Source organism: Pelobates fuscus, chromosome 5, assembly GCF_036172605.1.
Source record: "Pelobates fuscus isolate aPelFus1 chromosome 5, aPelFus1.pri, whole genome shotgun sequence".
Classification (NCBI taxonomy): domain Eukaryota; kingdom Metazoa; phylum Chordata; class Amphibia; order Anura; family Pelobatidae; genus Pelobates; species Pelobates fuscus.
The window spans coordinates 231,086,025-231,113,655 of record NC_086321.1 but is presented as its reverse complement, the minus strand read 5'-3'; the positions used below and the strand labels follow the sequence as shown (position 1 = coordinate 231,113,655).

General features: G+C 39.4%; 1 protein-coding gene across 1 annotated transcript in view; it reads left to right on the top strand.

Annotated features, from left to right (window-relative positions):
- GLDC (glycine decarboxylase) overlaps nt 1-27,166 on the top strand; it is a 60,695-nt gene extending 33,529 nt beyond the window's left edge. The window contains exons 6-25 of the mRNA XM_063455112.1: nt 1,720-1,867; nt 3,399-3,595; nt 4,449-4,545; nt 5,976-6,081; nt 6,827-6,966; nt 7,514-7,594; nt 9,013-9,110; nt 9,688-9,772; nt 10,435-10,476; nt 11,916-12,058; nt 13,807-13,882; nt 14,983-15,108; nt 20,893-21,042; nt 22,558-22,670; nt 23,204-23,345; nt 23,442-23,553; nt 23,831-23,926; nt 24,497-24,669; nt 26,182-26,262; nt 26,360-27,166. Coding sequence (XP_063311182.1) covers nt 1,720-1,867; nt 3,399-3,595; nt 4,449-4,545; nt 5,976-6,081; nt 6,827-6,966; nt 7,514-7,594; nt 9,013-9,110; nt 9,688-9,772; nt 10,435-10,476; nt 11,916-12,058; nt 13,807-13,882; nt 14,983-15,108; nt 20,893-21,042; nt 22,558-22,670; nt 23,204-23,345; nt 23,442-23,553; nt 23,831-23,926; nt 24,497-24,669; nt 26,182-26,262; nt 26,360-26,503 — 2,350 coding nt within the window. The 3' untranslated portion in view covers nt 26,504-27,166. The remainder of the gene's footprint in view (nt 1-1,719; nt 1,868-3,398; nt 3,596-4,448; nt 4,546-5,975; nt 6,082-6,826; nt 6,967-7,513; nt 7,595-9,012; nt 9,111-9,687; nt 9,773-10,434; nt 10,477-11,915; nt 12,059-13,806; nt 13,883-14,982; nt 15,109-20,892; nt 21,043-22,557; nt 22,671-23,203; nt 23,346-23,441; nt 23,554-23,830; nt 23,927-24,496; nt 24,670-26,181; nt 26,263-26,359) is intronic.
- Nucleotides 27,167-27,631: the final 465 nt, after the last annotated feature.

Genomic DNA, 27,631 nt, shown 5'->3' with positions numbered 1-27,631 from the left:
GTATGTATGTATATATACTTGTATGTATGTATGTATGTATATATACTTGTATGTATGTATGTATATATACTTGTATGTATGTATGTATGTATGTATGTATATATACTTGTATGTATGTATGTATGTATGTATATATACTTGTATGTATGTATGTATGTATATATACTTGTATGTATGTATGTATATATACTTGTATGTATGTATATATACTTGTATGTATGTATGTATGTATGTACTTGTATGTATGTATGTATGTATGTGTATGTATGTATGTATGTGTATGTATGTATGTGTATGTATGTATGTATGTGTGTGTATGTATATATACTTGTATGTATGTATGTATGTATGTATGTATGTAAAAATTAAAATACACCAAGTATGAGAGATATACTGGAGGGAGGGCCAGATCATTGGGCTGTGCTATTCTACCCTTTTTATTGTCGTTTTTTTCTGGGGAATGGAGTGTGGAAGCATAGTCCAATAACAACGTATAAGTCAGTGATGTCAGATGTTTTGAGAGGAAGTTTTCAATCTCATTGCCCCGTAATTAGGGTTGCCACCTGACCGGTATTTTACCGGCACAGCCAGTACCGGGGCTGTGTGAATGGTGCCGGTATTGCAGGAATACCAGCAACGTAGTGGCCGGTATTTGTCTGCTGGAACATTGAGAGGCTCTCCCAGATCTGCAAGTATCTCTGCCAAAGCTCCCTGAGACAGTTAGAGTGGGGAGAAATAATCAGGAGCGATGCATACTTGCAGATCTGGGAGATCCTCTCAGATTGATATTTAGCCCTGCCCCCTTCCTCCTGCTTAGTCTCCTCACTCACACTCAGTGTGCTGTGGCTGCCTTCTGCCTGCCTTCCCAGCACTGAACTGGTTTAGGGCAGATCAGCTTCTCACAGCTCTGCAGTGTTCACCCATGCCTCCCCCCCCCCCCTTCCCCCCCCTTCCCCCCCACCTGCTAAATAGGACACCGAGATACAACTTGTAAGTGGCCAGGTATCTCTGCAGGGAGGGTTCATAGAGGGAGAGCAGACCTGCCAGTAATGAAGATGGGAGCACATAGGGACATAGAGATTAATGTTTGTTGTATATTTATTTCTTAATTGTAGGTCAGTGTCTGCATGACTGTTTATGTTGGTGTCTGTATGACTGTCTGTATGTCTGTGTATGACTGTCTGTATGACTGTATGACACTGTCTGTGTCTGTATGTAGCTTTCCTCTTCCAAATGTTACACAACATCCTGTGACATCATGTACAGTGACCTCACGCATACATAATTAATCATGCAAATTAGCATGGCCGTTTTTTTTTCTTTTTTTTTCTTTTCAATAAAGGTGGCAACCCTACCCATAAGGAGAGGTGTGAGCTGTAACAACCTGCGGTTACTCTGGCTTAGAACCCCATTGCTTCTCTGCTTCCTAGGCTATTTTTGCACCATCCTTTATCGCCTTGCTGAGTCAGAGCATTTCGTGTCATTAGGAGCACTCAGATGCCCATCTCAAAGTATTCTGAGCAATGTTCAGAGATGAAGTACAATATACAATAGGCTAATTAACAGTACATACAGATCCCTATCACGACCTCTTCCCATAACTCATTATTTTTCCTGCTGTAAAAAAACCTTCAGTCCTACTCAGACAAAAAAATACTTCTCACCATTTTGTCCATATGATGGAGCTTTGTTTAATTACCTTGTACGGTTTTGTTCCAGTTACATAGGTGTCACAACAGAGCTGCTGTTGCCGGAAGAGATGGACTTCAGTGCAAAGGATGTTAGTGGTGTATTGTTTCAGTATCCAGACACTAATGGAAAGGTGGAAGATTTTGCCCAACTAGTTGACAGAGCCCATCAAAATGGAGTAAGAAACCTTCCCGCACAAACTCTGTATAACTGGAATATTGTGGAGTTCAAATCAAAACCATATTTGTTAAAGAGAAATATTTAACATGTTACACAAAAAAGTCTTATTTCTGAGCTTGAGAAAAATGTATTTGTTTACAAGCAAAACTAGAGAAACACAAAGTTCTTACCTCTGTAGCAGTGTTTATTTTACACTGCTGTCTGAAGATTCAGCAGTTTGCAATTCATATTTTAATGCTGGATCAAACAGTCCAGTGCCAGGAACATATTGCAATATATGTTCATACACTTGAAAAGTTGTCTAGATCTAGACATTTAGAACATTGACTCAGAACCTCGGAAATATTATTAACCAGTTAAGGAAAGAATTATCCATCCTTCATTTCCCTCTCTCTCAACCACAATTGGACTGCCCCTCAGGCCTTCTCCCAGGCTGCTGAACAGGAGGAGGCTGTGCTTTTTCTTTCCTCTCGTCCAACCATTGTCTGCTTAATCCCGTCGTAGCTCAGCTTATCAGAGCTCTCTCCTCTTGTCTTGTTCTGTCCTTAATGTAGATCTTTAACTGCTGGGTCCAGTGGTTTCTAGTTACACCTCTGCCTATTAGACTCCTATAGTCCTCAATCATTTAAAAAGTCACTCAAAACCCATCTCTTCAGAAAAGCTTATGGCTTCCATGAGCAACTTAAATATTACAAAACTGTTTCTTGCTCTCTCTTGAAGGGCACCACTCCACTCTCACCTTCCAGTAATGCTGCTTTACCTCCTTGTCACGATTTTGCCATTTCCCACTCTGTCCTTCCTATTGTGTTTTTATACCCCAGCTCCTCTAGATTGTAAACTCGTTTGAGCAGGATCCTCATCAACCTATTGTTTCTGTAAGAGAGAGTAATTGTCTCAATTATCTTTAAACTTCCCTCTGTATAATAACGTAAAGTGCTGCGGAATAAGTTGTAACTATATAAATGCCAATAATAATGTTGATACTTGGATACAACAAACTCTTATTGGGAAAAATGACCTCTAATAAATGAAAGGGACACTGTAAGCAACATAACTACTACAGCTCATAGTCTCTTGACGCTGCCTAGTGGTTCTTTGTTTACCATCACTGCTCTTACCCTATCGCTGTCGTCCAGTTTGGATCCAATTAGGACTGATAATGTATGATTGTAAGCTGAGAAAGTGATGGTCTTTGGGTGCCAGAGAATGCACTCGGAGCTGCATATTAGATCTTTGTCATTATAAAAGGAAGGTATGGTTTTGATTTTTCTTGCTTACAGTCCTGTATTTTTTGTTGGTTTTTATTTTTCTCTAACAGATTGACAACGATGTAGGTGTTGTGCCCTGGTTCTTTCACCCTAGTGTTTAAGGGCAGTGGAGAGGTTTTTAAAAGGCTGTGAAAGAGTTTGGGAATTGTTCAATATATAAAGTTTTGGTAGTCCAAAAAAACTGGAATGGTTTTAATTTTTATTTTTTAATAATATGCTAGCATTAGTGTATTTGATTTGTACTTCTTGTAATCTCTTCAGACCCTTGCTTGCTGTGCTACTGACCTCCTAGCATTATGCATTCTGAGGCCTCCTGGTGAATTTGGAGTAGACATTTCGCTTGGCAGCTCCCAGAGACTTGGAGTGCCGCTCTGCTATGGTGGACCACATGCAGCTTTTTTTGCAGTTAAAGAAAATTTTGTGCGGATGATGCCTGGAAGAATGGTTGGTGTAACCAGGTATGAAAGTTTAAATATAACAATTATGCTTTACCCGCATTAGACATATCTAGCATTTACATGGAAGTAGTACCTTGTTTTGGATTTGGTTGTTGTATTAGCAAGTGTGCCGGAGCTGTAAAATATCACATATATTAAAGTAGTTTTGAGCCATTTCTATTTTAGACTTTTAGAACTAAATGGGGATAATACACGAGGACCATTGGGCATGCCACACATACCACAACACCATACACGGAAATCTGTAAGAGAGTAGGCAGTTCCTGCACTTTTGTTTTGTGTGGGTTTTCTGTCGTTTTCTTCCCCCATAGTGTGTGCAATGTATTGTCACATAGGTTATCTGTGGACTGCATTTTTAAAATGGAATTATTTTCTTGTGTTTTTGTTTGTGTTTTTATTTAATTTTTCTATTTTCTAAGAATAAATGATTGGGGCTAAATTATTACATTAAAGATATTTTTCAGTTTCTGTTCAGGCCAATGATTTATAATTTATTCTTCCAATTATATAGAATTAAACAGTTGCCTATTTAATTTATTTACCATTGTGATAAATACGACCTCATGTTTTAATGTTTCACTTTTGCAATACAATGAAATTGCTACATTGAACACCTTTGAAAATTGCTTAATTGAAAATTATTCTTCCTTTCCTGCAACTTGTTTATATAAGGGAGAAAACCCACTACCGTATTTATTATTGTAAGAGCAGAATATTATAAAAAATTTATAGCCCAAATATAAAGGTTATAAAATAAGATACACATTGTGTTTTTTCACATTTCTTTGTCTTTAGTTATTAACAGATTATTCATTGTTAAATTTAAATTCTCATCTATCTATTTTTGTTTTAGAGATGCTGCTGGAAAAGAAGTTTATCGCCTTGCATTGCAAACCAGGGAGCAGCATATCCGGAGGGATAAAGCAACAAGCAACATATGCACTGCACAGGTAATCCTAGAATTAAAGTGCCCGCTCTCAAAAAATGTCTTTCCTCTGTTCCTACCTCAGTTAAATTATATGTGTACCTGACTGGAATCTGCTCTCATTGGACCCAGAATACTTCCTTTCATGGCAAACTGCAAATGTTATCAGACCTCTTCCCCCTAGCCGCTCCTCCCCAAAAAGTTCAGGCTTCCTTACACTAGGGAGGGGGAGGTGGTAATTTTACCATATAGTATAAATATTTATTTTTTTCTAAATTCCATGCGAATGAATACTTCAACAGACAGCCCAAGCACCATAACTCCTGTTCACTGCACATGTTATGGTGCAAGGACAAAAATTATACATTTGCTTTAATAATTGATTAATTGTAGCTTCAATGAATCCTGGTAATCCTTTACAACTGCTAAATAGCATGTGAGAGGCGTATTGTTCTACTTTTATTTGAGTTTGTTAAAATGTGATTTTCTTAATTAGTGGATACAGGACCTCCCCTTATTTCAAATATAATATATCCTAATTTAAGAATAAAATATTAAACTAAAATATAACTTATAAGAATATTCCATTACCTTCAGAGCCATCAATAGTTTAATACAATAACTACTCCTTTTTATTTTTTTAAATTATTTTTGCCATTTTTGACGAGGTTAGCAAACACAATAATATAGTTCACATTTGCATATGACACCGTTGTCGCACGCAGAACATTGCGATCTCTTTTGAGCGTTGAATTCAGGTAACATTAGCATTAACCTAATAGTCTTACATAGGGCTTTGGAAGTCGCAAATTAGGTGGCAACGATTATGTAGGTCTCCACTATATTTGTGCTAAGATTGTATGTGACTCTAAGTTAGGTTTTTGTACCCGCCTAATAAGGGTTTGTCCTTTTGTTATTTCTGGTATATGTGTTTCAATGCGAAATAGTAGTAGAGTGAACGATGAGTAGTTTGAATTCAATGAAGAATGAGGAGTAGTGATAGAATAGTAGGACGTAAGATAGAGGAGGTTCAGAGAAATTTACAAGATGAAGGGAAGTTTTGGGTCGTAATCAGAATAGGCAGGCCAGCGCGGGCGGAAGGGCAGTCTACCTTGCAAGTCTCTCCACTTTGACAGAGCCTGTTTGAAATGCAGGCCTATGGATAGGTGCTGCATAGCTTGTACACTTGAAGACCTGTAGCATTAGGGTGCTGTGGCAATGCTGACCTCATCACTTCATCCACAAAACTCCTACCTGTTTGTTAACTGGGGTTTGGGTGAAGTTGTTGGTTTGTGTTGCAAATGAAAACTAAATTGCAAAACCACTTACACTTCTTTTAAAAAAAAAAAAAATGAAATAAATAAAATTACATTGTGCCACGTGTCTGTTTTGTTTTTTTCACTAATCTTTGTTGTGTCAAATTTTAATTGCAAATGGTTCTTTATTTTGTTGCAGGCTCTTTTAGCAAACATGGCTGCTATGTTCTGTGTTTATCATGGTCCGAATGGCCTTAAGCACATTGCCAGGAGAGTTCACAATGCCACTTTAATTCTGGCAGAAGGTAATATCTTGCATAGAATACGTGTTTGTTCGTAACGACAGTTCTGTAATCCTGTATGGGAATGTTCAGGCTTCCACAATGAGGGCCTGTGTTTTTCTTAAGAGTATCCAAATGTTCCATTATCAAGATTCCATAAGTATAATATGGCTATTTTGGGGTCAAATATTTAAAAGATTGAAACCGCTCATGTAGAAAGTTATGAAACATATCCATAATGTATCAATGCAATAAATCTTCACACAAGTTCCTAAATAGTTGTTTTGTTATTTTTGGCATTTGTGCAGTGCCATTTTATTCCAGAGTGCTTTACAATATTAGAAAAGGGGGGAATTTTAGCAAGAAATTAGACGATTGCAAAATGTTACAGGAACAATAGGTTGATGAGGGCCCTACTCAAACGAGTTTACAGTCTAGTTGAAATGGAGTACCAATGCAGCTGGTGTGTCCTTTTAGCTGTAAAAATAACCATGGTACATTAAAAATTTAATTAATCTTCTTTGGTTTTTTTTTTTCACTTTTTCATGGACATTTTATACCCCTTTATTTAATTTTCCCTCCGTTTAAGGTGAATGGTTTTTAGCATTTATATTTTAGATTAACATTTTCAAAAATGTTTCTCACAAGTATAAAGTTGGGTGAAATTATACAGAATCATATTTTTCTGTTTTACCAATCCATTCTAGTTTTTGCTATCAAAGTTTATATATGTTTTTATTTATTTTTTTCTGTATTTGTGTGTGTTCAGGTTTAAATAGAGCTGGTCATCAATTACATCATGAAATGTTCTTTGACACGTTGAAGATACATTGTGGGTGTCCAGCAAAAGAGGTTCTGGATCGAGCTGCACAACGTCAAATGAATCTTCGTACTTACAACGATGGCTCAGTAAGGCTTGGTGTTTTCTCCCTGCTTAGAATTTGTAGTAGCCTTTATGGAATTAAAAACTGTACTGTGTGTGTGTGTGTGCACACTGATTAGTATGGTTTTTTTTTATTTCTTTACAATCTTTATTTAAAACATACATGGTAGAAAATATATAAATCTGTATGATAATATGCACAGCATGACAATTTAAGAGCGGTGTGGACTCTATCATAATCATAAGTAGCAATGTTCCATGAGAGAAGGGGTGAAAGGACAGTGCTATTTTTGTCATTCATCAATACTCTGCCACTGACTTCCTCTTCCAAGACAAGTCTTTGAAACTGTACATTTTATTTCATTAAATTAGATTGTCAGATTGTGGTTTTTCCATATTTAAATTTACAATTTTGAGTTTTACATGTCAACGGATCATTACGTTTATTCGCAGGGAAGCACATGTATATTATGTCCTGATGTAAAAGACACACAAGAACTCAACACATAAACAGGAATTGAGGGTTTCCCAATTGTAAATTTTTAATTTTTTTTTTTTTTTTTTTTTTTAAAGCTTGGTGTATCTCTTGATGAAACTGTCACAGAAAGAGACCTGGATGATCTCCTATGGGTGTTTGGCTGTGAATCATCAGCAGTAAGTACTCTTTTTTTTTTTTTTTTTTTTTTTTTTTTTGTGAATCATGCTTATGGAAATGCTGTGAAAGCTACTTTCCTTAGAGCCAACGCAATGTGAAAGGCAGAAGAGCACTCACAAGCACATTTACTTTGTGTTGTTGCAAGGGTTAATTCATTTTACCAATATAATTAGAAAATATGTGGGAGAGAAATTCAGGGATACCATCCACACTATAGATAGGCAGATGTCCTTTCTCCAATTGACCATTTAGGAGACTCAAAGTATTAAAACCCGTAATGAGACCAATGCAAGTCAACATGTGCCTCTCCCTATTTAATCCTCTCTGCAGCACTCCTCCGTGCTCAGTTGTGTGCCTACTGTTTTCTTGTCCTGTTGCATCTTAGTCCTATTCTGATTCCTGGTATTTTAACCCCTTGCCTGTTTTATTGCCCAAGAAGCTTTACTGCCTGGACTAACCTTGTCTTCTGCCTGACCACGTCTTTGGATTCCCCTTTTCTGTGCCTCACTATTGGGTTTTATACTGCATATTGGGTTCCTCCTGTTCCAAACCCTTGACAATATTATACCACAGGAAAGACATATTCGTCCTTTAGGTGGCCAGGCTTAAAGCGGCACTGTCATGCCGAACTTTCCTTTCTTTAATCGATATCTCTTCTCTCCCTCTCAGGATCTGTTCTTCATTTATTCCTGTCTGCTCTAGTTTTCTTTAAAAACATAAGACAAAGTAGGGACTATTTGTCTTACGGAGGTTTCCTACACCTGACCATCTCTGACCAGCAGAGGAGCAAAGTGTGCTTCATTTCCTGTGGTCAGCGCAGTTTTCCCACAATTCTCACCTTTCCTCCGTGCCGCTTTAATGTATGAAAGTTTAAAAAGTTTGCAAGCAGATGGGATCAAACTGAGACAGGCCATGTCAAGGAGAACCGAGAATTGGAAGACCATTTAAACAGAGTCAGGGATTCCAGAGATAAGAATAGTGCAAGCCAAGTCAAAACATTCTCGGTAACAGACTATAACAGGTCAAAGTGGCTTAATGTAGCCATAGGCTCATGTCTATTCATCTGTGTAAAAAAATTATGCAAAACATGCAACTTGCTTCATTATATCTACACAGACCGGTGTGGCATCGGGAGTATAAATGATTTGCCAATCAAGTTATCTGCATCAAAATTGATGGCAGAATGATGCACAGCGTCAAATGCCCGTGGCAGTAGCCAGAGGGCACAGGAGTCACAACAGTGTACCAGATTAATCCATATGTAATAATAAAGTTACTACAGAGAAATATTTTCTATATATCTAGCTTCTGTTAGAAATACCTTGTACCTGTAGGGAGATGACTTGAGTCTGTGCTTGTTCACTGACTTGCTTGTGCCTGTATTTTATCCAATATTTGAGTCTTCGTTGTTTTACAGGAGTTAGTAGCTGAAAATATGGGCGAAGATTCAAAGGGCATCTTGAGCACTGCATTCAAAAGGACCAGCAAATTCCTTGCACATCAGGTGTTTAACAGGTATGGGATTATTGATTTAAAGGGACACAATGTGCATCTAAACAACTTTAGCTTAATGACGTGATTTTGATGTATAAATCATGCACATGTAGTCTTACTGCTCAAGTCTCTGCCATCTAGGAGTTAAAGCACTTTGTTTATGCAGCCCTAGTCACACCTCCCCTGCATGTGACCTACAGTCTCCTTCATGCGTCCTGTATAGAGTCAGTCAGTCTGTTTTTTTTATTTAGAATGTATTCTCTCCTGCTCTGTTAATGGCTTGCTAGACCCTGAAAGAGACACCTGTTTTTGATTAGCGTTTAATGTACACACCAGGAGATACAATTCTTAAGTAAAAGTCAGAACTGATTGAAAATTAAATTATTTTTACATGCAGTCTGTGTGAGTCACAGCCGGGGAAGGTGCGGCTGGGGCTGAATGGACAGAAATAAAAGTGGTTAAACTGCTTTATCAAGCTAAAATTGTTTTAGTAATTAGACTATCCCTTTAATTCGCTAATTTTACAATTGGAAAGTAAATACATTCTAACAATTTTTTTTTTTTTTTTAAATGTCTTCTTCTTCTTTACCATTACAAGCTATCATTCTGAAACCAATATTGTTCGATATATGAAGAGACTGGAAAACAAAGATATCTCACTTGTGCACAGTATGATTCCTCTGGTAGGTATGATTTATCTAGTAAAATATCCAGGACTCTGGGAATGTTACTCCAGGCCACCTGGAGATGGGAAGAGATCTTTATTTTGAGATTGCATTGCATTGAAGATAGCTGTAATCCCAGAGCACGTTGCTGTAACACCTAATATTCATTGTTTGGATGCGCTCGTATTGTATTCACAAGACACTCACAGAAAGGTATAGCTTTTATCGCTTTAATAGACCTTGCCAAATCCTGATTGATGTCCACTTACCCCAATGTTTTAAGCTAACGCTACAACAAGATGATGAGACTGAGGTACAATAACCCCAGCATCTATACACCCTATATATACTCCATGATTTTCATGTTGGCTTTGGAATTATCAGTTGTAAAGGTTATAGGCTTGACATATATTGTAAAGTGTGCAATGTGGGTGGACAAACTTGCATAGATCTAACCATTCCTTGACTGTCCACATAAGATAAACCATCTACATGATCATACCACAAAATCATTCTTCTCTAGAGGGTGATGGCCACATGTCTTCAGTCACTTAGGTGCTCCTATTGTACTGTCTATCTATGTCAATGCTAGTAATAAAGTATTTTGAGTTCCAGAGGAAGAAAAATGATGCAAAAATGAATTATGAATATATATCTTTTTTTTTTTTTTTTTTTACCAGGGATCATGCACCATGAAATTGAATAGTTCATCTGAACTTACAGTAAGTGATTTGTTTGTTTCTCAGAAAATACAGTGCTTACAAGAAAAAGGCTGCAGGGAGCTGTAGCACTCACCTGAACAACCTCATTAAGCTGAAGTTGTTCAGGTGACTATAGTGTCCCTTTTAAAGCTTGAATAAGTTTTCGGCTCTCACTGCGCTAGCACATTAGGTCCACAGTGCTCCTCTATGAGGAGCATTAAGATGGACCACTGGTGGAGGTGGCCATGTCTCTTCTGTGATGTCGCTTATTGTCTTTTATGTGTTTTAAGCTAAGCAGGACCAAGGGTGCCTCAGAGGTTGAAAGTGTTTTAAAGGAATACTCTGAGCACAAGAACCACTATAGCATGCATATGGGTTAGTGTCAGGAGTTTTCTCCTCCAGTGTAAATAGTCAAACAGTTACACAGCCGATGGCACTCTTCATTGAGCTAAGCTTAGGAGTGCTGTCACTCAGGCTGGCTGAGAGCTAATTAAGATTCCCAGATGGATATTTCTTCATAATGAAATAAATATTGTGTTATGCTTGGGTCTGTGTTCACTAGTGGATAACCAAAAGGCCAAACAAGCTGCTTAGAAAACCACATTCTGGAGATGGTATTCTTGCAGAGTCATCTAGTCTGGCTTTTTTTTTCTTTTTTTTTTTTTTAAAGCAGACTTCTTCTTTTAGTCAACTGAGAAGATGAACCCTGGCAATATTGGTGTATATGTATAAAAATTAAGTACCACTCTGCACTGATGGTGACATGATTTGTGCAGCTATTCTTTGTAATGGAAGTGGAATAATGCACTGACCACGTTCCTGTAGTCTTGGGGGACCTTATCTAAGGTAGAAAAAAGACATTGCAGTCTGCAAAGAGTAGCACCTCCTGCCATTTTAATAACGGCAGCTGAACTAGCTGTGCCTGTACCTGTAACCCACACTAATCTTAGACAGAACTGGGACACATGTACAGTGCTTTGATTACCATAATAGCTATTCTTTAACCACTACACAACCTGCTCCACTATATCAATAAAAAAAAAAATACTTTGCTAAACAAACACGCCACGCTAAAAATTAACCCCCTGCACCACACTACCACTATGCCTAATAACCCCCTCCCTATAAACCCCTATACTACCTAACACTTTAATTATAATAAATAATAATTTATGTTTTTATATCTTTTAGATATGTCCCATAATAACAACTAGATTACTTCACTGTAATTAACTCTCTAGAGAAAGTCACATCTGCAGAATCATTTGTGTGCATGATTAATTTTGCTGTTTCCTTCAGGTTAAGATTATTCACAGTCTGGCGAAAATGTAGCCGGTTTAATCCAAGTCTGATTATGGTATAGCGCTATGCATTTTACAACTTGGTTTGTAATTATTTTTGCTAATTGTAACTCATCCATTAACCTTACTGTTTTTTTTTTTGGTTTGTGTCTTTTCTAGCCTATTACCTGGGCAGAGTTTGCAAACATTCATCCATTTGTGCCTTTGGATCAATCTCTGGGATATCAGCAACTGTTCAAAGAACTGGAGAAGGATTTGTGTGAGATAACTGGATATGACAAAATATCCTTTCAGCCAAACAGGTGACCTCCAATGTGCTGCTTTTTAACGTGCTTGGGATATGCAATAACAATAGATTGTAGTATTTTTGTTGCAGTTTCATATACGTGTGTGTGTGTATATATAGTGCGCTTTGTCTAGTTTCTGTGTAAATAAACACATAACAAATAGACCAAGCTAGGATTGGAGCGTTTTGCTGGTCCGTTTCTGTGTGCTGATGTGCTATGAAGCACAGGTTAATAATATAAATATTGGTGAAAATAAAACTCCATTTAAAACATCGACTAATGTGACAACATTGCTATATATTTATATTTGTTTTTGTTTTAGTTTACAACATATGCAATCAGGTAAAATTTCAGTCCACTCTCTAAAGGTTCCTTTCAAAATACAAAAATACCTTTTAATATGTAAGGAACAAGTACCTGATCTTTCCAAGTTCTCTCTTGGAAATAACAACCAAATGTCCTAATAAAATAGTAAATTTTTCTCCAGAAGGATGCTTATAGTAAACTCAATGTGCAGATCTGGAGGTTTAACCACCCCAAATCCAACCATCGGTAATCCAGGCAGCTGACCGGTGGATGAGGGGGCCGCATAGTGAAATGTATTAACGTGTGAATGTGCACTCTTGGACTCCTGGACTTTAATAGAAGGGAAAATCTTTCTCCATTTGAAATACTTGTTGTGACGGACCCTCCATCAATCGGTGCTCCTAGTGCTTACCAAGAACCATCAGCCCGCAGCAGACACCCTAAGACCTGCAGATCCCACGAACTGCCGCAACTTGGCTGGGAACTCTCCGTCCTCTACCCACCCTGGACCTACAACAAGCCTCCAGGTTCCAGTGGGTGAACCTCTCCTCCAAGAGAGAGTAGCAGGAACAAGCTCTTAAAAGAGCTTAGTGATTATAGCCCAGGGGAGTATACAGAGTATAGCAATCCCCCAGTGTAGATGCAGCCTTTTCCCCCACACATGAGACGAGACTCTATGTTGAGGGTAAAACCGGATCTCCGCAGATCTGAGGGTTTATTGTCTTTTATACAGTTTTCCCCACAAGGTTACCACCCACGTGTACCTTGTGGGGCACAGTGACACAGGAACAACAAGCCAATAAAAACCGTTTTAAATTCAGTCACTCCCATACAGTGTACACAATCCCTCCTCTATGCCTGTGATATAATTAACGAAGACAATGGACTAACTCCATTAACTCTAAACAGAAAAAACCTGCATTTTTAGAAACCCCAAAATACATCACATCTCCTGATAGCCCTGAGCTCGGTGAACAACATATCCAAAAATCACCCAGATTGGTTCAGGGGTTCAGATGCCCAAAACAGTTCCATACACTCAACAACAAAACACTGCTGGACAATTTAAGATGGCCGCCGCCACATATTTGAAAGGGGCATTGTGCGAAGTCCGAATATGCACAAATATTGTTTTTAAAATACAATACACCCGAGGGGCCATAGTCACAGGGCAAAGGCTGGCAAACAGGCCTCTCCAAAACTAAGTTGCGAGGTTACTTTCGCCACACTTGTCTTCTCTTATATCCCATTTGGCGTTGCCCATATCTCTTGGGAATGTTAATTCATAAAAGCTATACGTGACGATAGATGGTTATAAAGCAGAACATTACGTAATATGAAATCCATAAAGTCAGATAATGTTTGACAAATTAAAAAGTTTAGGAGAGAATGGTGAGAAGTACTGGGGATACAATAGATTCTAATATATATATCTTTTTATCTGTATTATTCATTAGTGGTGCTCAGGGTGAATATGCTGGTCTGGCTGCAATCAAGGCTTATCTGAATGGAAGAGGGGAGCATCATAGAACTGTAAGTATTCTAAAGCAGACCAAATATCTTAGATAAGCAGCATATCCAGAGTGCTTCTAGGCAATAACTATAATCTGCAAGTTTAAAGAAACACAATTCTTTTCTATAGAGGAGTTGAAGGCAATGGACAACTTAATGTCAAGTGTGAGGATGTCCAGCATTGTTTCACTCCGTGATATAGCAGGAAGTGCCTCTAGTGGCTGTCTGGAAGCCACTAGAAGCAGGCTTAATCCTGCAATGTAAAAATTTCAGTTTCATTAAAACTGCAATGTTTTAAGCTGCATGGTTAAGGGGACAGTAACACTGCACCATGACCACTTCAATAAGATGAAATGGTCTGGGTGCCTATAGTGTCTCTTTAAGGAAATATACAGTATGGTGACTATGGCTTGAGCAACCCTTGGTATTTGTGGCTAGGGGCCAACCACACCCATCTTTACATTGTATTGCTGCCACCATTCTATACCCTTCGGCAGTGGTGAGATGTTCCAGATATAGATATCGCATGCAGAGGGACACAGAAGGAAAGTACTTATTGGCCATGCCTTGTCACTGTTGTGTCCTCAGAAGCACACTTTTGTTTAAAAATTAGGCCTGACTCTGTATTAGGCTAACATAATTTTGGTGTTTTTAGATTTCCTGTTAGGCAGTATCTGATTAAATTATATTGGCTATATGATTACTGAATGTTTATTTTAAATTCACACTCACATTTGCAGAACAAAAATGCTGGTTAGGGTTTAAATCGCTAAAGACAAATGCGTTTGCAGTGCTTTTCATACATCATGGTAACCATGGAGATTACCAGCGTACCAAGAGGCTTTTGTATAACTGTCTTTATGAAAATAAATCCTTTCTCAAACCTTAAACCATGTTAGTGGTAGATTTTAGCTAACTGAAGGGGAATGCTGACGTTGGCTGGCATGATGGGTCCAGTTGGACTGCGTTCAGTCGACAAGTCCAGGGGATGATAAGTCTCTTTATTCTTGCCATCCAGCAAAATAAATATAGCAAATGTGCAGCATATGAACCTTATCGATTATGTTGTATTTGGTATACGGTTCTCTGTTTTAATTGCTTTTCACAAATGAATTTTGCAGGTTTGTCTAATCCCCAAATCTGCTCATGGGACAAATCCAGCAAGTGCTCAGATGGCCGGAATGAAAATCCAGCCTGTGGAAGTGGATAAAAATGGAAACATTGACCAAGGTCACTTGAAAGCTATGGTAAATATTTGGCTTTTTTCCATCTTAACCAGTAGCTTCTTAAATAGTTACAAGCCTGGTAGATGTTAAAAATGTTCTCGAGTATTGTGTATTGCTACATGTTTAATGAAATTTTAGATTTTTCCTTAACACCCTTAGAGGCACCAATCTTTTTCAATCCCTACACCCCTCAGTGGCTTTGGACTAAACTAGATTCAATAATTTGATCTATTTTTACATGCTAAAAAACGCTGTGAACGCTTATACTCTCAATAGTTATCAAGCTTGATTCACACGTGATACTTGTTTTACTGCCGAATGACAGGCAAGTTTTAATTGTAATATGATTTTTTGTATTTATTTTGTATAAAAATCCGACTTTTTTTTTTATATGTTCTTTTAACTTAGTCTATGCCACCTTTGATGCCTCTCCTCATCTTTTATACATGTTTCATGGTTTGGTTAACTAAATGAACACTCTAGTCACCAAAAGCACTACAGCTTAATGTAGTGGCTCTGGTGTATATCACGTCTCTGCAAGGTTTTCAATGTAAATGCCACTGAACGCTCCCCATAAAAGTGCACTGATTCAGGAGTTGCTGATTGGTGAAGTGCAGCTTTTTGCCGAGAACGTGCAATAGCCTCCCAATGCATTCCTATAGGAAACATTGGAAGGGCAGAGATCATTAAGATTGATTGATCTCATCGAGGGAGAGAAGGGTAAGTAAAATCCCATTTTAACACCTTTAAATCATATTTTGCAACTGAGCAATTTGCTGAAACAAATCAATTTTTTGTCCATAAAGTAATAATCCTCTTTTAGTTATCTTTAATGGTTTAATAATATTTATTTTTGTTGCTGCCATTATTCTAATTTTTAATCTGGACAATAATACATTTTTCCCTATAAATGTAAATTCTTTCTGAAGCATAGCCAGCCATTTACCCGTTTTGTATCGGTCTTGTGTGTGTCTTATCTGCCCAGACTGTTGCTAGGATACCTGATTTGCTTAGAACGTTGGAGGAACTGAATACTGCTTCAAGGGATGAGGCCCAGCTAATGAGACACATATTGTATATGTACAGGCCCATTAAATCACCACCTGTGACTTGAATTTAAATAACTTATCAGGAGAAAGTAGTTTGCCTGAATCTGTTATATGCAAACCTTTCTTGGAACATGGTAATGGTAGTGACAGCGTCTCCCCTTCTCCCCCTTTCCCTAAATAATACTGCAGGGTTGCTCACTGCAATCCTAACAGACAATTCTCACTTTAAAGTGTATTTCAAATGTAAGGCCAAAATAGCTGCACTGGAATAAAATCTTTGTCTATGCTTTAGCTCGGCTACTTTGGCCCTATATTATAAATTATATTGTAAAATGCTGCAAAATATATATAAATACCAAAAACAATAAATTAAAAAAATAATTTTGAATTCCTAACATTTGTCATTTTAGTAATGGTGAATGGTGTGTTTTTATTTTTGTCATGACATGAGGTGGGCTCTTTCATTTTTAATTGTGCCAGAGTTTCTTCTATACACAGCCAATTGCTAAATATAACCTTATAAGCAGAAACATTGCATTTGGTTTTTTTTTTTATTCTTTATTTTTGTTGTGCATGGTATAACAATAGGCTTGTCCAGCCACAATAGCAGTCACAAGCAGTAATGTAACGAACAGTTGAAACATAACGTGGCAAATGAGTATACAGCACATTTTTAGTTTTGCAAGAGAAAATATAGCTTATGAATGGAGTAGAACAGACCTAATACATGCTGCTTGAGTACAGTTAGGCTCAATATAGACTACAGGGTTTACCGCAGTGACTGTATTCAATTTACTATCTAGAGTGAGTTAGTAAGGCATAACTAGATTAACATTTATTTTACATGTTAGGCAGATCATAAGATGACATTTCTATCTGAGTAGGAATACCCAGTTCCTCGCTTGCAGTGCCTGCCAGGTAGATCAGGCAGATAAACAGAGCATCGTTTTATGCATGAATAGGCTAGGCCCTATTTGTGGGCGTGTAATGAGAGACAAGAAGCATGTCATGCCCAATCCCAGTTTGGCTCGGAGTGGTTAAGGACCGCTGGTTCTATACCTCTAGAGCAGTCTAGTGTGCTAGATAGTTACCGTATTTATCGGCGTACAACACGCACTTTTTTCCCTTGAAAATAGGGGGGAAATCGTGGGTGCGTGTTATACGCCGATATCCCATAATTACTTACCTGTCCTGAAGCGTGGGCCGGCTTCACAGCTTGCACCGCGGTACAGGAACTTTAATTTCATGTTTCCGGCGGGACTGAAAGGAAGTGTGCACACTATGGGAGGGGAGGGGGAAGTACACTATGGGAGGGGAGGGGGAAGTACACTATGGGAGGGGAGGGGGAAGTACACTATGGGAGGGGAGGGGGAAGTACACTATGGGAGGGGAGGGGGAAGTACACTATGGGAGGGGAGGGGGAAGTACACTATGGGAGGGGAGGGGGAAGTACACTATGGGAGGGGAGGGGGAAGTACACTATGGGAGGGGAGGGGGAAGTACACTATGGGAGGGGAGGGGGAAGTACACTATGGGAGGGGAGGGGGAAGTACACTATGGGAGGGGAGGGGGAAGTACACTATGGGAGGGGAGGGGGAAGTACACTATGGGAGGGGAGGGGGAAGTACACTATGGGAGGGGAAGGGGAAGTACACTATGGGAGGGGAAGGGGAAGTACACTATGGGAGGGGAAGGGGAAGTACACTATGGGAGGGGAAGGGGAAGTACACTATGGGAGGGGAGGGGGAAGTACCCTATGGGAGGGGAGGGGGAAGTACCCTATGGGAGGGGAGGGGGAAGTACCCTATGGGAGGGGAGGGGGAAGTACCCTATGGGAGGGGAGGGGGAAGGGGAAGTACCCTATGGGAGGGGAGGGGGAAGGGGAAGTACCCTATGGGAGGGGAGGGGGAAGGGGAAGTACCCTATGGGAGGGGAGGGGGAAGGGGAAGTACCCTATGGGAGGGGAGGGGGAAGGGGAAGTACCCTATGGGAGGGGAGGGGGAAGGGGAAGTACCCTATGGGAGGGGAGGGGGAAGGGGAAGTACCCTATGGGAGGGGAGGGGGAAGGGGAAGTACCCTATGGGAGGGGGAAGGGGAAGTACCCTATGGGAGGGGAGGGGGAAGGGGAAGTACCCTATGGGAGGGGAGGGGGAAGGGGAAGTACCCTATGGGAGGGGAGGGGGAAGGGGAAGTACCCTATGGGAGGGGAGGGGGAAGGGGAAGTACCCTATGGGAGGGGAGGGGGAAGGGGAAGTACCCTATGGGAGGGGAGGGGGAAGGGGAAGTACCCTATGGGAGGGGGAAGGGGAAGGGGAAGTACCCTATGGGAGGGGAGGGGGAAGGGGAAGTACCCTATGGGAGGGGAGGGGGAAGGGGAAGTACCCTATGGGAGGGGAGGGGGAAGGGGAAGTACCCTATGGGAGGGGAGGGGGAAGGGGAAGTACCCTATGGGAGGGGAGGGGGAAGGGGAAGTACCCTATGGGAGGGGAGGGGGAAGGGGAAGTACCCTATGGGAGGGGAGGGGGAAGGGGAAGTACCCTATGGGAGGGGAGGGGGAAGGGGAAGTACCCTATGGGAGGGGAGGGGGAAGGGGAAGTACCCTATGGGAGGGGAGGGGGAAGGGGAAGTACCCTATGGGAGGGGAGGGGGAAGGGGAAGTACCCTATGGGAGGGGAGGGGGAAGGGGAAGTACCCTATGGGAGGGGAGGGGGAAGGGGAAGTACCCTATGGGAGGGGAGGGGGAAGGGGAAGTACCCTATGGGAGGGGAGGGGGAAGGGGAAGTACCCTATGGGAGGGGAGGGGGAAGGGGAAGTACCCTATGGGAGGGGAGGGGGAAGGGGAAGTACCCTATGGGAGGGGAGGGGGAAGGGGAAGTACCCTATGGGAGGGGAGGGGGAAGGGGAAGTACCCTATGGGAGGGGAGGGGGAAGGGGAAGTACCCTATGGGAGGGGAGGGGGAAGGGGAAGTACCCTATGGGAGGGGAGGGGGAAGGGGAAGTACCCTATGGGAGGGGAGGGGGAAGGGGAAGTACCCTATGGGAGGGGAGGGGGAAGGGGAAGTACCCTATGGGAGGGGAGGGGGAAGGGGAAGTACCCTATGGGAGGGGAGGGGGAAGGGGAAGTACCCTATGGGAGGGGAGGGGGAAGGGGAAGTACCCTATGGGAGGGGAGGGGGAAGGGGAAGTACACTATGGGAGGGGAGGGGGAAGGGGAAGTACACTATGGGAGGGGAGGGGGAAGGGGAAGTACACTATGGGAGGGGAGGGGGAAGGGGAAGTACACTATGGGAGGGGAAGGGGAAGGGGAAGTACACTATGGGAGGGGAAGTACACTATGGGAGGGGAGGGGGAAGGGGGAGAATACTATGGGAGGGGGGGAAATTTCCTGGAATTTCTTTCTAAAAAATGAGGTGCGTGTTATACGCCGATAAATACGGTATCTGCTTAGCGTGGAGGACTATGGCACTAGGTTAGCACAAAACAAGCCTAACATAAACAAAACGTTAACATAAGTGTTCACTGAAGAAGTTGCACTGGGTCAAGAACAGGTGCAAAAGAGTCTCTAGGTGACTTGCAGAATTGTGAGCTTTGGGCTTCTTCAGGAGTCAGTCCATATGCCCGACCTGGAGGCTCTATATGCCTGTTGCGGACGGAGGTCGCCGGTGTTTTGGCGAGTAGCCAGAAGCATGTCGGCTTCACCCTCCCACTCCGGGCGTGTTGTAGGGTCTGCCCCGCTTGGTGTAGGCCCCAGGCATGCGACTCGTCGGTCCACTGGGCGAACCGGGTGTGTGTGGTATCCTCCTGCTCTCCAGCATTGGCAGTTCACGCTGAGGTTAGTTGTGGGTCTGGATTGCTAGGTATTCCTGACCCTATAGTGTTAAAACCACCATCTAGCCCCCCTGGGCCCCTCATGCCTCCATAAATATAGCAAAAATCTTACTGTATTCAAGCCTGAAGCTGTAACTCTGCATGCTGTTTGCCTCAGAAAAACATGCAGTATGCTGACATCATCAGAAGTGGTAGCCTGATCCAATCACAATGTCTCCCCATAGGATTGGCTGAGACTTACAAGGAGGCAGATCAGGGGCAGAGCCATCAAACACAGCCCTGGCCAATCAGCATCTCCTCATCGAGATGAATTGAATCAATGAATCTCTGAGGAAAGTTCAGTGTCTGCATGCAGAGGGTGGAGACACTGTATGTTTGGATGCATTTTAGGCAGCCATGACCCAGGAAGGATCTCAAACAGCCATCTGAGGATTGGCTAGTGAAGTTATCACTAGGCTGTAATGTAAACACTGCATTTTCTCTGAAAAGTGTTTACAGCAAATAGCCTGATGGTAATGATTCTACACACCAGAACAAATACAATAAGCTGTAGTTGTTCTGGTTACTATAGTGACCCTTTAAATATATTTCTATTTGCTGTTAATTTTTAACATGGGTGCATTATACTGAAAAGCCAATAAATCAAAGTGTAATGGTCTTTTCAGAATGGAGTTTGGAGGTATGACATAATGAGACACAAAGAATAAAGACCCTAGAGCAGGGGTCCTCAAACTCCGGCCCCCCAGATGTTGCTGAACTACAACTCCCATGATTCTCTGGCTATCTATGTAATTCAAAGAATCATGGGAGTTTTAGTTCAGCAACATCTGGGGGGCCGGAGTTTGAGGACCTCTGCCCTAGAGGCTGAGTTAATTTCTAGAATCCTTACTAATGTATAACTAAATGTTTGCCTTCTGTTTTGTTATAGGTTGATAAGCATAAGGACAATTTGGCAGCCATAATGATAACCTATCCTTCTACCAATGGTGTGTTTGAGGAGGGTATAGGAGATGTTTGTGATCTTATTCATAAAAATGGGGGCCAGGTGTATCTGGATGGAGCAAATATGAATGCACAGGTAAGATCAATGGATTTACCATGTTCTAGCATGGCTTGTTCTAGCATTAAAATATTGGGGTATGTATGAAGGTCTCCAAGAGGTCACTGGCATTGCTCCTCTTCCTAAATTGTGTTTCAAAGATGTTGTATACAGCAAACACATATTCCAAGCAATCCATGTATAAAGTGGAATTGAGGCAAAAATGTGGCTTTGTTGAGCTCATTTGCATATGCCTACCCAGAATTCTTACACAACTAAGTGACCATTAGACCTACTACCATAAGGATGTGGATCCCAGACCCAAGTCCAGTAAAATCCTAGAACATATCCTGAGGGAAGGTCTAGAAGCAGGCTTGATCAATCAGCCACTTTCTGATATTTTTGTGGGGTTTTTGTGTGTGTTTTTAGCTTTAACATCATTAACATGTACCTTACCCTATCAAGGCTCATAATATATTTATAGCCATGTACTAATGATAGAATGCATACATAATGACAAAACAAACAAAATATATCCGGTTACTAATGGCTCTATACTGAAAATGTTATGAGATACTTTTTGGTTATATTTAGTGTTGTGTATATGTTTCTCTTTCTTGACACCTTGTGGTGATTAACTTTACTTACTCGTGGTCTCTTCGGCAACTGTTCTGTATATATTTATCTGTAGCTCTGGCCTGTTATCAGTTTTTATCCTGGTTTCATTTTTTCCCCTCAGGGCTTTGAGTGTGGGGAGGGTTGGGATGTTATGGATTCTTATGTATTAACATCAACATTTTTATTTCTTCTCATTTCTCTTTTTTTTTTTTTATCGTAGGAATTGCAGCATTACTTTACTAACCTTGTGTGTTGCAATCTGCAGTTTTTTGGTTTTTTTTCTCTGCCTTTTTGGATCTATGTACTCTTTCACTTTTTGTCTTTCACGTGTTTTGGGCTTTGTCTCATTTATAGAAGATTAGTAATGCAAAGGATAACTGATAACCAAAGCCTCACTCTCACGGTTATCCTCGTTCTAAGGGGGGGGGGGGGGTATTTAGGTTTTCACTTTTGAAATCACTGGTGTCCTGATGAAACATTGACGTCATTGACATTGAAAAATATCCTCCTTGATATGATATAAAGCAGTGAAGATTTTTTTTATTTTTTTTTAACCATGCATTCCATTTTGCAGTGTAACTTAATGTGTGTAACTTTATTTGAGATGTATATGTTGGTGTCAAATTTTGAAAAGGGTGAGCTTTCTTACTGCTGTTAATTCATAACACAATCACCCAATCTGAAGTGTTTTCTAATTTGGCCACAATATTGGGAAACCTCTTTTTTGGCACCAAAATAGAAACCAAATTTCTCAATGTATCAGAAAGCTGTTACCTCACATATGAATAATATCCTTTAAGGGTCTGTTTGTTTCTTGAAAAGTATTTTTTTTTTTTTTTTTTTTTTACAAAAATTCTCTGTAGAATATAATATACAACCTGTTTAGGTAGACTTTTCCATACTTTGCAGGCTAACTCTTTGTTAATATTGACACAGGTTGGCTTATGTCGCCCTGGTGATTATGGCTCTGATGTATCTCACTTAAACCTTCACAAGACATTTTGTATTCCCCATGGAGGTGGAGGTCCTGGTATGGGGCCAATAGGAGTGTAAGTAAAAACATTTTTTTTTTTTTTTTTTTTGTGGCCTTCATGTTTGGAGAGTTTGGCCCTCCAGCTTTAAGTAGTAAACAAAAGGTAGGGTCACACTCAGTCGCAATATACCAACGCAGGGTGCTACTGAGCAAGGGTCAGCAAACTCCAAGAAATACATAGTAATGAAAAAGATCTCAGCCACTCGCTGTACTTGGTTCCAGGCAGATTTATTACAATGTTTTGACCTATACAGGTCTTTATCAAGCTTGATAAAGACCTGTGTAGGTTGAAACGTTGTTATAAATCTGCCTGGAACCAAGTACAGTGAGTGCCTGAGATCTTTTTCATTACTCCAGCTTTAAGTACACATTTTCCACCAACCTTTGTGTCAATAAAGCAAATCGGAGATCAGGTCAATTAGTTTCTTTACTATAGATCACGGTTTCAGCTAAAACATGAAGCATTCACTAAATAAGTTTGACTTGATTTTTTTTTTTTTTTTTTTTTGTGTATCCCGTGCTTACAGTTTTACTTGGTTTACTTTCTAGGAAAAGGCACCTTGCCCCATATCTGCCAAGCCATCCTGTTATTGCCTTGCCTCAAGACATTGATGCACGGTCATTGGGTACAATAAGTGCTGCGCCATGGGGATCCAGTGCTATCCTTCCAATATCATGGGCATACATTAAGGTGTGGTGTACTAAATGTAGCAAAAACCAATACGCTGACTTGTTGCTTTATTTGAATTCAAACCTCTTCACTTCAATATATTTTTTCCTTATCTAGATGATGGGTGCAAAGGGACTCAAACATGCTACAGAGGTTGCCATATTGAATGCCAACTATATGGCCAAGAGACTGGAAAACCACTACAAAATTTTATTTAAAGGGTCTAAAGGCAAGTCTTTCATCTATAGCAAACTGTTGTGCTCCCTTGCTTGTTTTTAGTATATACAGGGGCTCAGTAACTGTTTAAAAGGGCATGCAGTAGAATTAAAAAAAATCATGACTCCACCTTTTTACTGTCTGTCTTCTTCCTACATTTAACCTATTGTGGATTTGTATTACCCACACATTTTATTTTATTAATTTTTACCTTTTTGATTTATTTGTAATTCCTACAATTGTCATGTCTAAATGGGGGGGAAAAAAAACTTTTTATATTTCTGTTTCAGGATTTGTGGCTCATGAATTCATTATTGACACAAGACCTTTTAAGAAATCTGCAAACATTGAGGCTGTAGATATTGCCAAGAGGTTACAAGACTATGGTACGTTAGACTGTTTCCTTGATGTCCTTTATAATACAGATATGGACAACAAAATATGTGAATTCTCTGTTCCCCAACAAAAGATATGGTCTTCACAAAACTGTTAATTGAATCTTAAATAGTCAGTTTGACTACTGAATGATTACCTGCAATTTTGTTTAGGAGTTACCTTGCAGGATTGATTTCGTATTGTAGAATAGCTAGGGAAGAACACTTGTGGTTAAAAGAAATCCAGAATTCCTTCTGCACCTTTGTCAATGTGTCCCAGCTCTGCCAATCCCTATTATGCGTTTCATTATTTCAAGTGATAATTACAGCATAAAAGTAAATGTTCTGACTTCTAAAGTGTTTGTGTTTGGTGGAATGGAAGCTAAGACCACCCTTCCTCCATGCTGGGCTTTACTTTAAGATTTCTGGTAGGAATGTCAAAGCTGTTATGTCAGTTTTCAATTGAAGGTAGACTTTTAAAATATCGCTACATTTTAAATCCAATACATAATTCAATTAAAATGGATAATTCATATCACAATATGTTATCACAAATTTGTTATGGTTTTATCCCACTTGTAGGCTTCCATGCACCCACTATGTCATGGCCAGTGCCAGGAACGCTGATGATTGAACCGACAGAGTCTGAGGATAAGGCAGAACTAGACCGCTTCTGTGATGCCATGATCAACATAAGGCAAGAAATTGCTGAAGTTGAGGGCGGTAGAATGGACTCCAGAATTAATCCACTAAAGGTAACAAACAAGTGACTTAATATGGTGGGAGAATTGAGATGATTGCTGTTACTTGAAGTCTTGTCTTTCAAAATAAACTAGCCCTAGTTGCCAGTCTCATACGTTTCTCTTAAATATTTATATGGATGTGATCAGGTATGAGCCAAGATTAGCATGCACTGCAGCTCTTCCCAGAGACCTTCCAGAGTTGTACAATTTGCCAATTTTTAAATCTCCAATTTTGAAAAAAATACATTTTCTATATATGATATTGGTGTCATTAATAACTTTCTTAATAGTTAGGACTACAGCTGGATAATAAAGGAGTCAATATTCTAAAAGCTAAAGGTAGTGTGAAATGTTTTATATATTTTTTTTAAATGGTACATTCAAGATTTTGAACTTTGAACTCAAACTGAGTGGGGAAAAAATACACTGAGTGTCACATAAACAAATTAAAAGAGATTTATACAAGTGTTCTGAAAAGTCTTTTGAGCCTTTCAGCAATCGGTTCCAATTAAAAAAAAAAACTGTAAAAGTTAGATTTTTTTTTTTTTTTTCCACCGCTACAAATATTTCCACTAAGAAAGGATGTGAATATTTTGCCGGATTTTCTACACAAAAGTTGTGTAGGAGAACATAACCAAGTAGAATGCTGTTCTGGTTCAAAAAGTGTATCTGTATAATAAATGAAATGTCTTATGAGAATTTATATTTCACACTAGCAATGCTTTACTTAAAAACCTGCAGATTATTCTGACTATGTTCTAGAATCAGGGAAGATTTACCATAGCTCCTCCTGAATGCAAAACCAAAATTCTACTTGAATCTTATAGCTCAAGTTTACTAATGCTCATCTAATAAGGTATAGTCTGGATCATCATGCTTACCACTCAATGGGTTTACAAGCTTCACCATGTTCTTTAGTAAAACTTGCCAAACAGAACCTAATATACTATATTGTTTACTAGTTGCTTACCAACTTTAATCTGTTGCTGGTCATGCACATTTGTATTGTGTTTCCAATACTTCAATGATCATAGAAAAAGGGAAACTTATTAATTTGAATACATTTTTTTATATATATATATATATATATATATATATATATATATATATATATATATATATATATATATATATATATATATATACACATACACACATGATATGAGAGAGCACTCCAAGGACTTCATATAAAATGTAACTTTTATTGCATTCCAAAAATAAAAATGGTCAACGTTTCAGCTTGATATTCTCAAGCTTTCCTCAGGACCTCAGGTCCTCAGTCCTGAGGAAAGCTTGAGAATATCAAGCTGAAACGTTGACCATTTTTATTTTTGGCATGCAATAAAAGTTACATTTTATATGAAGTCCTTGGAGTGCTATCTATCTATATCCTTTATACTTTTTGTCTGGATATAGCACCGGGCATTACATTAAGTGGTTTTGGTGAAGTGCAAGATTTTTGGAATATATATATATATATATATATATATATATTATAATATAATTTTTTTTTCTTTTTTGCAGATGTCTCCACACACGTTGAATTGCATTGCATCTTCTAACTGGGATCGTCCTTATTCAAGAGAAATGGCAGCCTTTCCCATGGTATGTTTTAATAACAGACAGACATGTTGGTTTCATGGGTTTTGCTCTTGTACACCGATTGGATATTAATAGTATGCAATATAACTTTTTCTTCCAGCCATTCGTCAAACCTGAGAGCAAATTCTGGCCAACGATCGCTCGAATAGATGATATTTATGGAGACCAGCACTTGGTATGCACCTGTCCCCCAATGGACGTCTATGAATCTCCATATACGGAACAAAAGAGAGCTTCCTCTTAGTGCTCAGATTCCTTGTTTGCTTTCTACATCACTGCCGAAATCTAGTCGTCAACACCACAACTTTCTGTTTCAGAAGGCAATTTTTATTGTGTGTATTTATTACCTTTTTTATTTTTTCTCTCCTCAATTTGGCTGTATACTGTTAATATTGAATCGCTGCTAAGCAATTTTGTGCGTACAATCATTTCATGGGATGGAAGCCAATGAACTGATCGGTTTTTGTAGTGCCTCTGGATTATTTGGTACACCTTCCATTCATTGAGTGTGCTTTTTTTTTTTAATGTAGTTTTGACATGTATAAACTTTTTATATGTTTTACACTAAGATTTAAACTAGTTACTTAACAGGATAAACAAGCTATTCTAAAAACAATACTTAGCACAGCTGGGATGATTCAAAAATCTGAAAAGTTTGGATGTATGTGGTTTCTTTATTGGAAATTTTTCCCTGTATATATATGTTTTGAACAAATACTCTCATTATGAATAAATGGTAGGTATTATACTATGATACATGTTTACATAGTGCATTATAGCAGAGGAACCCTGATGTGTTACTAATTTACCTCTGTTATGGATGCACATTGGCATCATTTTAAATTACTTTGTATTTTTAACTGTTCATTTTAGCATTCCAATAAAAGACCATTTCTGTTTTAAATAATGTCTCCTGTTGAATGACTTGGTGGTAGAAATCTAATAATGTGACTGTATAAAAAGTAGTCTAGTTGAACCAAGCTAAGCTTTCACACAAGTACCAGAAATTGTACCAGTTGGTGTGACGCCAGTCATCTTTAAGATTTAGATTTTGTTGACAATTCCCATGAGTCCGTGCCAGATTTGTTAGTTGCCTGTAGGCACAAAATTACAAGGCACACTCAAACCCAAAAAACAGATGACATATAATGAATTTATTAATTGGATGTTGTAGGCCTAAACACATGTAAAAACCATATACTGTCGTATGACAAGCATATTAACTGTATGTATGTGCATATTATTGGTCTGTTGGCAAAGTGTTTTTTTTTTAAATCTGTAGTGCGTATGTATGTGCATATGAAACTAGTAATGGTAAAAAAACTAAACTAAAGCCATTGTTGGAAAATCTGTTAACCTTACGGAGTGGGTG